The 13,527-nt window shown below is 37.9% G+C and overlaps 1 protein-coding gene across 5 annotated transcripts in view; it reads left to right on the plus strand.

Moving 5' to 3' along the window:
- The window catches only part of KCNMA1 (potassium calcium-activated channel subfamily M alpha 1), a 431,920-nt gene that overhangs the window by 355,461 nt on the left and 62,932 nt on the right, over positions 1-13,527 (plus strand). The window contains exon 19 of one of the 5 annotated variants that reach the window (XM_042863223.1): positions 12,914-13,207. The exons of the other annotated variants lie outside the window; for them this stretch is intronic. Within the exon in view, the coding sequence (XP_042719157.1) occupies positions 12,914-13,207 (294 nt within the window). The remainder of the gene's footprint in view (positions 1-12,913; positions 13,208-13,527) is intronic. 5 annotated transcript variants of the gene reach the window in all.

Below are 13,527 nucleotides of genomic sequence, written 5' to 3' on the forward strand. Positions count from 1 at the left end.
CTTTTGAAGATACAGACTGAGGTAGACATCACATCCTTTAAAATATGTATTTATATATTTCCTCTTTATTTTTTCCATTGCTTACCTTAAAATGGCATTCTGAACTTCTCTAATTCTCAATAGCAATGAACTATGGGGACTGCTCCAAAAGTATCATAGGATAGTTTGGGTTGGATGGGACCTTTAAGATCATTTGGTTCCAACCCCCCTGCTATAGGCAGGGATAACTCCTGCTAGATCAGGTTGCTTAAAGCCCCATCCAGCCTGGCCTTGAACAGTTTCAGGGGGAGGGCATTCGCAACCTGTTCCACTCTCACAGTAAAGAATGTTGTCTTAATATCTAGTCTAAATCTACCCTCGTCCAGTGTAAAGCAATTTCCTCTTGTCCTGTCACTACCTGCCCTTATAAAAGTTCTCCCCAGCTTTCCTGTAGGTTCCCTTCAGGCACTGGAAGGCCACTGTAAGGTCTCCTTTAGCCTTCTCTTCTCCCGGCAGAAAAGCCCCAGCTCTCTCAGCCTGTCCTCATAAGGGAGGTGCTCTAGACCTCTAATCATCTTTGTGGCCCCTCCATGTCCTTCTTGCATTGGAGGCTCCAAAACTGGACACAGTACTCCAAGTGGAATCTACAGTGCTTTTTATTTTATTATGTTGGCCCACAATGTCAGAGGCAGGTATAGCCTATATATTTGGTGGTATAGCAGTAGAGGTTGAACCTATCCGCCAGTACATTTTGTTGCCATGTAACAGATGGCAGCAGAGGAGCAGTCTGACAAATTGATGTCCAACATGGAAGGGAGGATGAATCAAATGTGTATCATTGAATTCCTCCATGAGGAGCAAATGGCACCCATTTAAATTCATCAACGCTTGCTGTACGCTTCTGGAGACCAAACCATGGTTGGGAGCACAGTGAGACAGTGGGTGGTGCATTTCAGCTGTGGCGACAGCACCATGAAAGAAAAGGCACATTTCAGTTGGCCATGAACAGCTGTCATACCATGAAATAAAATGTCTCAATCAGCTCATCCACACAAATCAACAGACTATGTATGACCAGGGAGCTATATATAGAGCTGAATATCATCTTCAATATGTTGAAAACATTGGTGACAGCACTGGAATATTGGACTGACCAGAAGTGAAGCATTGCTGGAGCCGGTGCTCACCATTGCAGAGGAGATTGTTAAAGACATTAGGATCAGAAGCAACCTGGACTGCAATGACCCCTGTAATCTTGAGGAATGTGGGCCTGGCATAGAGTGGAATCAGGAACCTGATAATGAGGAGGGTGAACTTGAGGCTGTTCAAGTAATTGTTGGATGAGATCTCCTGGGAAGGTTGGAGCAAAACTGACTACTCTTTCAGGATGCCTTTCTGCGCGTGCGAAAGCTCTCTGTTCTTCAGAATAAAAAAGGCAGGGGAGGCAGGTAACCAACATAGCTTGACAAGGACCTGCTGGTCAAACTGAGGGGAAAAAAAAAAGGGCATGCACAGGCAGTGCGAACAAGAACACTTCTGAGAAGAATATAGGGATGATGTCCAGGCATGCAGACATAGCATTAGGAAAGCCAAGACACAGATAGAATGGAGCTTGGAGAGGGAAGTTTAAAAACTACAGGGAGTTCTAAAGGTACAGCCAATGTGACTTCACCAAGGAAGAGTCATACCTGACCAATTTAGTGGCCTGCTATGATGGAGTGATGGTATCAATGGACAAAGGGAAGGCAACTGATATCATGTACCTGGACTTCTTCACGATCTTTGACATGGTTCCTCACCGCATCTATCTTGGAGAAATGTGGATTTGAAGGGTGGACGATTAAGTGGTTAAGGTTGGAAGGTCAGAGCCAGAGGGTGGTGGTTAATGGCTCTGTGTCCAGTTGAAGGTTTGTGAAGAGTGATATCCTTCAGGGGTCTGTCCTGGGACTTTAACATCTTTATCACTGACACAGATGATACCCTCAGCAAGTTTGCTAATGACACCAAGGTGAGTGGTGCAGCTGGTACAGCAGGAGGAAAGGATGCCATCCAGATGGGCCTTGATTAACTCAAAAGGTGGGCCCATGTGAACCTAATGAAGTTCATCAAAACAAAGTGCAAGGTTTTGCATTTGTGTTGTGGTGATTCCATATATGCATACAGTCTGGGAGAAGAACTCCTTGAGAGTAGCTCTGTTGAGAAGCACTTGGGGGTCCTGATTGATTTAAAACAAAACAAAACAAAACAAGAACTTAACATGAGCCAGCAATGCCTGCATGCAGCCCAGAAAGCTGACAGTATCCTGGGCTACATCAGAACAAGGGTGGCCAGCAAGTGAGGGAATCATTATTCCTCTCTACTCTGTCCTGATGAGGCTCCATCTGGAATATTGTGTCCAGATCTGGGGCCCCCAACACTAGAAAGATTTTGAGCTTTTGGAGAGAGTCTAGAGGGCCATGAAGATCAGGGGGCTGGAGCACCTCTCCTGTGAAGACAGAATGAAGGAGTTGAGCTTCTTCAGTTTGGAGAAGAGAAGGCAGGGAGACCTCATTATGACTTCCAGTAATTAAAATTATAAACAGGAGGGAAAGCAACTCTTTACACAGGTAAATAGTGATAGGACAAGGGGGAATCATTTTAAACTAAAGAGGAGAAAATTTAAATTAGATGTCACGGAGAAATTTTTCACTGGGAGGGTGATGAGGTGCAGGAATAGGTTGCCCATCCACAGGTGTGGATGCCCCACCTGTGGAGGTATTCAAGGCCAGGTTGGATGGGGCCCTGGGGAGCCTGTTCTTGTACTTGATCTGTTAGTTAGCATCCTTGCCTGTGGCTGGGAAGTTGCAACTTGGGTGATCCTTCTGGTTTTCTGCAACCCAAGCCATTCTATGGTTCAGTGATTCTGTGACCCTTCAAACATTCCTGGAACACAGACAAGTCATCAGCTCTGACCACTATATTAAAGCACTTACTAAGCTGAAGGTTCCAACTTCCAGAGTCAGGCCAGAGAAAAAGGGAACTTTTCTTTTGCAACTCTATTGTGGGAATACAAGAGAAACTGTTCACGGCAGCAGCTGTGGAGCAATTTAAACAGAGTGAGAACCAAAGACACCTCTAGAAGAAATAACATCTCATGGCTCTGATTGGATAAGTGCACGCATGAACAGTTGAAGAGTGTTTGTGGAATGCTCTGTTGACATGTAAAGGTGGATAGGAAAGATGAAGGGATGGATGGGAAAGCTAGAAAAAGAAAACTTGTATATAAGAGATATGGGAACTTGTAATAAAAGATTTGGATCATTCACATATGAGTCTGATCATCAGATGCTGCACTGGACTCATCCCAGTTTGAAGACTATGGAGCTCATTGATAATCATAGCTGCACTATCCAATCACACTCGCTGTATAGTCTGGATTTGGTGCCTTCTGATTTCCATCTGTTCAGGCTGATGAAAGATGGAGTGCATGGGCAACACTTTCCATTGCAGCTGTGAAACAGTGGTCACTTTCACTGGTGCAGGTTTTTATAAGCACAGCATGCAGGCTCTTGTTCATTGTTGGCAAAAATGCGTAACTAATGATGGTGACTATGTTGAAAAATAGTGTTTTGTAGCTGATAATTTGTTCCATCAACTAGTATTATTGTGCTCTTTTCATTTGTTGTATTTTTTATGGGAGTAAATGAGAGGCATTACTTTTGGAGCAACCTACATATATTCTATTTCAGATCTTGCTTTCTTTTTTTCTAATTTTTATAGATTTAATATTAGGTAGATGTATCTTGTGTATTATTATATTGATATATTTACCATGCAATAATGGATTTTTCAAGATACATTTGTTCAGATATAAACAGGGCTTTACGATACTGAAGTAAAGTAATTCCTAAGCATTTCCTAAAATAGGGAGCATTTAGGAAAAAAAATTTGGTTTCTTAATGTCATGGACGATATTAAACTTTAATAAGTAAATGATAAAAACATCATATATAAAAATAGGCTTTTAATACAGTAGGTTGAATCTATTTGATTAATTTGGATGTTTACCCTGTGACTTACAGTACTTTGCATATGAAAATTGGTTTGTCAGCTATTAACTTTCCCTGTTTTTATGAAAGCCATACTTTCATTAATGGAGTACTGCTAAACTGCAACCAGCGTGCTAAAAATCTGTCTTCTGTTAATACAATACCTATTTATAACAGCTGCCTAGAAATGCTGTTCTACACTTTTTCGTATATTTGGAGAAAACTCAATATAACCAGCAGATGGTGCTGTGAGCTCAGAAATAAGTAGTGAAGGAAACCTCTCCAATAACTTTTTAATACTTTTTTTTTTTTTAAAGAAATAATATTATGTAAAAAAAAAAAGTATACTATTTCATATGGTTTGCATCCATTGTATATGGATGTTCTTGAATAGGTATATACAGCGTAAGCGTATGCATATGAAGCCAACTTCTACATACACATGCATAGTTAAACATATGAAAGCAATGTTATGAGCTTACAGGTAACAGTAGTGTGAAGATCTCCATCCCAAAGGAAAATTACAGCTGAACCTGAAAGAGTCTTGGGGATCACTGAGTCTGATCCTATTAACATTTAATAAATTGAAGTTTTTCCACTGATGTGGATGAAAGTCAGATAAGGCTGATGATAAGAAAGGCAGAATTAAATGTCAAGATTCCAGTAGTTCTTCAGAGACAAAAGCACTTCTACACCCTTTTGTTTAGGGTAAACAACTGCCAGAAGGGAAAAAAAATTCAATGGTAGCTATGTTTAGGGGAACAGAAATATAATTTACCAGTGACAAATTAACCTAATTAATACAAACAAATAAAAAGCCCACTTAGAAGCAAAGGGAACGAAAATCACCGAAGCGATTTCCCATAAATTGTGTATTTCGGAACTAAGACAACTCACAAGGAAGCCGAAGAAGAACTTGAGAATCATTTTAGAAGTTAAGAATACAGTCCCCTATCTTTATAAGAAGTTTATGCAAATCTCTCCTTCACTCAGCAGTGTTGTGCTGACAGGGAAATGGGCAAGGGGACCTCATGTATTTTTTTTCAGGAAGTGAGTTGATGAAAACATCTTCATCAAAAATGTATTTTTGAACTTGTCGTGAGCAGGCTAATGAAAAGTTGTTTCAGTTTAAAGCTTCAGGATATGTAAGCTGGAGTCACAGTGGAAATGTGTGTCTTTAAGATGTAGAGATAAATTGAACTGGATAGCAAATTAGTAATTCTAATTAGATATCTGCATGGTGAAATCTGAACTTCCTGAAGCTCTCAGGAAGGAAACATTTGCAACAAGAACTTGTTCAGATTTGTAGATTAAGCAAGCATATAACTATTCTTTTCTATGCACACTCTCCTCCTATGGAATGCTGTCTCTTCAGCAAATACAGGATTTCTAATCCCAAGGAACAGACCAATCAGCAGGGTCTCCTGTGATTTTTTTTCTTTTTTTTCTTCTCACTAAGTTATTTTTATCTGTTTTACATTTTTCCGCTGAATACAGTTGAGCTGATGGAAATTATAAATAGACGAAATGTTGGTCTTTGGTATTCTGATTTTCTTTATAACAAGGGTTAAAACTTATGGATTTAGCAGTGACTAAATGGGCTGAGTTTATTCAGTAACTAAGTGGAAGCTTCTATTTAGTAGCAGCAGGACAGATTCCTTCCACAGTTTGACAGAAGGACATAATCATAGCCTACTGCTGCTCTTGCTGCAGCTTCTACCTCTGTGTCCTTCACCTGTGATGTTGAAATCCTCTCTGAGGCAGTACGCTGGATTGCTGTGTACTAAGACAAGGATCGCTGATGAAAGTGCACTGGATTTAGAACTATGGGTGTGGAAAATGTTAACAATACTGTTTGCTGTGTGATACTACTCTTAAGAAGCTCCCCCAGAGGACACCTTTTGCTTTTACATGTCATGCCTTGGGGAATGGTCAAAGCACCGCTCATAGTGAAATCCTTTAAAAGACACTCTGTTCTTTTTGTTTGGTTGTTTTGTTTCCTTATTTTATAAGTAAAGAAAAAAGATGTTATAGTTATTTGAGGTGTAAGAGTCTTGTCTAATTAAAACAAAACAGCAAAACAAACTAAACACTAATAGCAATATACACCTATTGCATGCATGTTGTATGTTTTTTATGAAATGTATTTTCCAAACAGCGACCTCAAGATATGCGGGGCAGATTTGTGGAAATGAGTGATTGTCAGCAAAATTTTCAGATAATTTAGCCACTTGAGTCTTAGCAAGAGCTATGAGTGAACAATACTTTTAAGAGGACACTGACTGTAAGCAAGAAACCATAGGCTGTGTAACAGGTCAGTGGATGAACTAAATTTGAAGCCAGTAGACTCCCAGTCCTCTGCTTGTAGCCATGAGGCCATCAGATCTTCTATTTAAAAAGTTAAAAGGTGGCTTTGACCAATCTTTTTATACTTCTGCTAGATGCAGCAGCTGGAGCTCTAAAATGGAGTTCCAGGCTGGTTGTGACAGGGTAGGGCACGCGAGGGCTTGAACAGCTCTTATTTCAGACACAGGGATAACATTTTTGATGTTTTCCTTCCTTGGTGTTCAGACAGCAAAACAGCTTGTCAAAATGGACTAAAAGAACTTTAAATTTAACAGGGAGAATATTTATACTGATGAGTTTTCTTCAAAGTACACACTCAAAAGACAAACTCAGTTGCTTTTAGTTTGGTTTTTGTTTGGAAAACAGACCTCCCCTGAATGCAGATAAAGTTCAGTTTTGACTCCTGCAGTATAGGCATGTCTCTCTTTCTTCACCCTGATCCCAAATAGTATTTTGTGTGGTTGCAATATGTGGAGAAGTCAATTGGTAACTAAATGGACAGTGAAGAAGTGCATGGATTTTTTTTATTTTTTTATTTTTTTTTATTTCGGTGGCTTTTAATTTGACAGTTTGCCAATGACAATGTAATGGCTTCCATAAACAATTGCAGAATGTGCCATAAATTGAAAAGACAGTGGAGAACAAAGAACCTAAAAATCAAGAAAAATGTATGACAGAATACTGAAATTGGAAACAGAAAATGTTCAGTGGAATTATGACTTAATCTAAGTTAGGATTTAATTAGAAATGAGATAAAGCAGCTTTTTTTCTACTGTGTACACTACTAGGAAAGGGAAGATGGTTTTTACATGCAAACAGCACTGCTCTTCATATATACTTCTCTATAGGAACAATATGCCAGGCCCATGAAATTTGAAGCCTTTCTTCCTAAAGTGTCCAAGCCAATTATGAAATAGTGTATGTATGGGAAGTACTTTCTTCCTGTCCCATTTGATTGACTTTTGCCCTGAAGCATGAGATGTAAATAACTCCTGATCCAAAGTCCACTTAAACTAATATAAGAGTTTCTCTTGACTTCAGCAGACTTTAGATCAGCCACAATTTGAGCAGCCTTAACTGGAGTCTTCAGTTGCTGAAGTCATAATAATAGAGAAATGGTAACAACTGGTACCCCTGGAAAATGTTCTAAGTATCTATGCTCTTGAATTAAACTGGAAGAGCAAAGGGAAATCAAAGTTCTACACTAACCTTAAGGGGTTGCTCTACCCTTAGAAATAAATTTAATGCTGCAAGTACTATAAAATCATACATTTTTTTATCAAAAAAATTGAGTTAAAAGTTTGCAGGGTTTGTAACCACCTCTGCAGTTTCTCTTTCATTCTATATATTTGTGACCCTGAAAGTTTAACTTACTTTGTCAGAGTCTAGCACAATATCAGAGAAGCCATCTAGAATGCATAGGCAAATCCATTCTAGCAGCAATCTGCATTTTGTCTTAAGTATTTTTTTTACAACATTCAGGTAAAAACAAGGATGAGAGAGAAATCTATACCTGTTTCAATACATTTTGTGTGATGAGAATAAGAATGACTGAAAGGCACTGATTAAATTTTGTATTAATAATAGATTTAAAAAAAAAAAAAAAAGAGAAAACCAACATGCACGAGCAAACAAACAACCAAAAAAAAAAAAAAAAAAAAAAAAAAAGACCAAAGTAGAGCAATTCATTTGGTATTTTATGAGCGTTAACAGCATTTAGCCAAAAGACAGAAGCTTGGGACAACAAAAACTAAATAATAACAAAAAGAGGCTTTATTGGTCTGTGCTGTTTCAAAGAATGTCTCATGTAAGCACCATTCAGTATGTGTAATTTTTTCTGAAATGATGCATCCTTGACGTTCTTGGATCTTGATGTTTTCTTACCTGCTTTAGATGGCACACTGCAGCTACAGTGTGTCTCGTCAGTGAGCCTCTCCTGCTTTTCTCATGGTACTAAAATGTATAGACGTGCAGCATATCTGTTTCTCTTGTATGAAAAAGGAAACAAAACAATGTAATGAAGTTCCCTGAGTTTGCAGTGCGTATATAAACCAAAAGCGCAATCTTCTTTCATTTGAATTACCATTTCAGACACCAAACACTGCTCTGTGATTTCTAAAATTAATGTTCTTGTATCTCATCAAGCACCACTGCCCTGGTCTAGTGCAGTGTTTTTTATTTCTAGTCAAATATTTCATTATATCTCTTACCACAATAAAAGAAAAATCCAGTAGTACTTATAAATTTATATCTCAAAAATAATTCATTGTTATAAAGTGATTTTTAAAGAAGATTAATAATATTATTTTTGTCTAGATGTGTTCTGATTAAACCATATTTGGATAGTCTGCTAAAATCCAACCAAAACTGATGGGGCACATTTTCTTTTCTGAAGCTACCTTTGATAAGAAATGCATTACAAACTCATCAGTTTAGCTTCCTGTTAACAAAGAGACAGCAGCCGTCTGGATTATTCTAGATCCGCAGTGAAACTGCCACACTATGTATGCTCAAACTAAAGCTGTGCAAGTTTGACAAGGGGCAGATGAATCCAGGAGTTATTGTGCAGGGGTTTAAGTCTATGCGGCAGCTGACGGTTGAAATAATCATCTATACATCGCTCTGAGCTAGCTGGGGAAAGGTTGAAGCTGTATATTTTCAACATATCTAGCCTAATGGTTAATCTGTTGTCTTGTTCAGGGGGTGCTGGGTGGAATCACAGCAATAGCTGACAGTTTGGAGAAATTGCTGTGGGTATTTTCAGTTGCCTGATTCACAAAGTGGTAGGTAGCAAAGTCTAAACAGGCTTGTCATTGAAAGAGGGAAGTCAGGCTTGCTGTCGCTCCCATTGAAAGATCTCTGGTAGCCTAAAGCTCAATCAGCATATTGATTATTTGCATTGAGTAATGCAGAGCTGCAGCTAGTCTTCACCCACCACGTGAAAGCTGGGCTTTGTGGAAGACAAGCCACATTGCAGAGCAGTGATTGCTCCTTTGGAGGGCATCTGGGAGGATGCTTAGGAGAAAGAACAGTGATGCTGGGGGGAGGGAGGAGAAAAAAATCTTTCTTCAAATGATGATAGTCCAATAGTTAAAAGCACTCTCTGTGCTTCTAGTGTTGGATCTGGCGTATCTGCAGAGGGACATGGCATTACTCACTGCAGAGATTAAGAGGGTGCAGTATGAATTAGACTGAAACAAAAATGAAGTATCTGCAAGTGACAGCTCTGGCTGATGGCTGACTATGAAGGAAAACACTGTGTTAGTGTCTGGCGAAAGAGGCGCTGAAAGCCCAGCAGCTGATAGAGCTGGGGGAGGAATGGAGTGGTGGGTATTGGTGTTGGTTGTTTAGAATGTCTGGTTTTGGACGGGATATATTTTTTCTCCTTTAAAACACATTTTCAACTTCCCTTTCAGGCAAATCATGCTGAAGCCAGTTTCAGCCATTTTGTTGAAATCACTGCACTGGTATTCTGCCTTGTTGCATTTAAATTAAAGCTCAGCCTGGTTTTAAGTTGTGGCAAGTGTACGCTTACAAAGAATAAATAGAGATTGCCATAGGCATTAGATTAACTGCATTGGTTGTTTTAAAAATGTTCAGGGAGTTCCAGATTGCATTTCAAATTACCTTCATTAGAATAAATAAAATATATAGAAATAGAAACAGTCATGATTCCCTAATACATTCTATACACAAGCATATATTCATTGAGCTTAAAGGGGAATTGTTGAGGGTCAAAGGAAAGGGTAAGAATGTACGTAGCTTCAGACTACCTTTAGCTAAATCCCATTCATATCTCACATTATAAAGGCGGTACTTTTTACCTGTCTAATGTTGACAGGGTTTTTTATCAAGTTCTGAACAGTATTTTCCAAAATACCTTGAATGTTCACCCAGACTGCAGTTAGAAATAATACAGAAAACATGGAATTTCTTAAATTACTACTCTTATCTACTTCCTTATTGTTTGCTATTCTCAGTAAGCTATTCATTTGCTCTCAAAATGACCAATAAATGCCATGATTCTTAATTAAGAATAATAATACCATTTGGGTACATGATGAATGTCCTGAATAGTTCTTACAGACTGTGGAAATGTGTAGAATGCAGGCAGAACACTCATCCTGCAACCATTTTCCTTGAAAATAATTGCTTATATCATATTAGATAAAGAAAACCTAATTTAACTGTGACAAGAAAATAGCTCTTTTCCAGTAGGCTTGCTGATGCTAAACTCATCACATACTTGGAAGTGGACCCTCATGGATGTGGAACTTCTGGTTTAAAATTGCATAGTGGTATAACAGATTACCCCAATCCAAACAGTTTGGTTGCCAAACCTCATGAGGCAGTGACAGTCTGTAAGGATGTATTCAGTTCCATATAATTAAGAGCAATCTCTGTTTTGCAAATATGTTTTCGATGGAATTGAGCCCACATAGCAGTGCAAGAATGATATCAGATTTTTAAAAAACTTCTTAAAAGTAAAATGCTTTTGCTGAACAACAGAATACACTTAAAAACACAAGTGTTTTAAGTTCTGCATGTTATATTATGTGTCTGAGAAGTGACAGTGCTGGCTTATATTTCTCTCTTAGTTATACAGTACTTCTTAATCTAACAACACAGTTATATGTGTGTTCAGAATTGCATCTCTGCTTACACATGTATTTCCATGTGTATCCCAATGTGTTTGACACAAACTATTTAAAATAAAAACAACCAATTTTACTCTCCAAAGGTTAAAAATATGTAATTGTATTAGAGGAATGGAGAACACTCACAATCTTGGGAAAGCTTGCTTATATCTATATGGAATATGCCGTAAGACATACGCTACTATGGAAGTTTAGTGTTTGATAATTGGATCTGATATGTGAAATGATCGCTTACTGAATTCCAAAAATGATTGTAAGAGGATGATGTTTTCTTAAACAATTTTACTGAAGGGGTGATAAACATTATTAATAGGTTTTAGTCTTCTAGTGTTTGTAAAGATGCTTGATGCAGGCAAATAGGTACATATAGAATATTTCCAATGTTAGTAGAACTGAAATAGAACGGAATGGGTATGTTTTAAATTGTATGAGTGCGTGCTTGACCAGTGGGTTTTGTAGGGAGATGCAGATATATTTTATCACCTGAAAATTGTTTCAGTGGAGGGAAAGCAAAGATAAAGCACAAGATTTGACCAAAAAACACTGACTCCAAGGTAAGGCTGATAATTTTCAAGTCACATTTCCAACATAATACGTAGCTTTTTTGTGTGTGGAAGTTTTGCTAATCAGATACATGCTCTCCATGAATGATTTTAAATCCATCAGATGGATTGGACGTTCTATATTAGCAAAGACAGAGAAACACCATGATAGACTCTGGTTTGGCGCTTACTGATTTTCTTCTCTGTATCACTCATAGTAGAGGCAAGCAGAGATCACTGAATGGGAATGGATAGATTGTTTCTAAGTACTGGAACCTAGTTAAAGAGTACATTCAAATAACTCCTATAGTTCACATATAATTACATTTTGCTGATAGAGGTAGATTTTGTGCTTGAATACAAATGGCAAGCATGTGGATGCTATTTATGTATCTGCCCATTTAACAGATAATGTTTCTATCTGATGGTAAACTACCCAAAAACACCAAAACCCATGCCAACTTGCTTAAACAGTTTTGAGCTGTTGCCTATTCAAAGTTCTTCAGGGAAACTTCAAGGCAATTCAGACATATGCAAATAATGCTGCAAGATTATCAGTCCATAAACTACTTCCTATTTAATCTCTTTTCCTCTTAATACGTAACAAAATAGAAGAAAATAGAAGATCTTACAGGCTCAGTAGTATACCTTCTTCTCGATGTACTCATTCATGATGAAACAAGCATTTGAAGAAGATCACAGCTGCATATTTGTACCAAAAAATGTTTGGAGGTATTAAATGCTCTTTTTGTTCGGTGAACTTTGATATGTTAGAAGATTAAGAATCACCATTTCAAGTCAAAACCATACTTCAGAAATTAAACCTATTAGCCCTGTTTTCAGGGGTTCTATACCTGATCTGAAATGCACAGCACTCAGAAGTTCTAAATATCCAACTACTTTTATGTAGGTTCATAAACACTGGATTATTTCCATAACTATGATTGCACTATTTTGAAGTGTTCTGTCTATTATTCCTTGTTTATTTTAGCAGCAACAGAGTATTATGCCTCCTCTGTCATTTAAGGGAATAAACATCTTCTACAGCTAGTAAATCTCAAAACCATTATCAACAGGTGGGAAATAAGAGTTGCCTCAAACACACTTACCCTAGGATGGGATTATTGCTTAAAGATGATAATATTGTGGAATAATCCTTTTATAAGTATTCTTTTATAAACAGATATATTTTTTTAGGGGAAAAGTAAAGAAAATTGCAGGTATAAATCTTTATTTCAACTGTAGAAACTGATACTTTTAGCTATAAGGTCTGTAATTCCACGTGATGTCAAAATTGATTCATGGTTTGCAATAATCTTTAATACAAGGACATTAATTTACATTTTTTCTTATTATTTAGAAGTAAAGAATGCAGCTAGATCAAGTTACCCAAAAAGCTCATATCAATTCAAGAATACAGCTACTATTGCACTGGTTGGTCCCAAGTCCACTGAAGGAGCCCTGGAACCTGTTCCACTTGTTAATAACCGTAAAGGGAGCCTCTTCCTACCCAACAATCCCTCGCTGCTGCAACTTAATTTATTGAATTCTGTTGAACAAGGAAAATCTACGTACTGTAGATTGCAAAGGGCACTCAGCTTGCCTGTAAAATATCGCTACCACTCCCAAAAGCCTGGGTTGAACCAAGATCTCCGTAGGTAGCCCCATAGTTGGATGTATAACGCAATTCCAATTGGTTTGTGCATGGTTTTGCAGTCTGTTTTCAATGTGACTATGACATTACTAATGCTCTGTTAAGTGCTTACAGATGTGGGTTTCTCCAGATGTGGTGATTAATAAGTTAATCAATATAGCTAGTCAACTAATGTTTCTGGGTGGTTTGTGCTTTATCTTTCATACGGTTTATTTGCTCTGGTGCGCTTACATTCTGGGCAAGATGAGTTTACCAGCTCTTACATGCGTGACGTTTGGTAACATAAATGGTATTTCCAATCATAGTTCTTTTTGGTGGTC

Source organism: Lagopus leucura, unplaced genomic scaffold, assembly GCF_019238085.1.
Source record: "Lagopus leucura isolate 7727_CA_CO unplaced genomic scaffold, USGS_WTPT01 Super-Scaffold_739, whole genome shotgun sequence".
In the NCBI taxonomy this organism is placed as follows: Eukaryota; Metazoa; Chordata; class Aves; order Galliformes; family Phasianidae; genus Lagopus; species Lagopus leucura.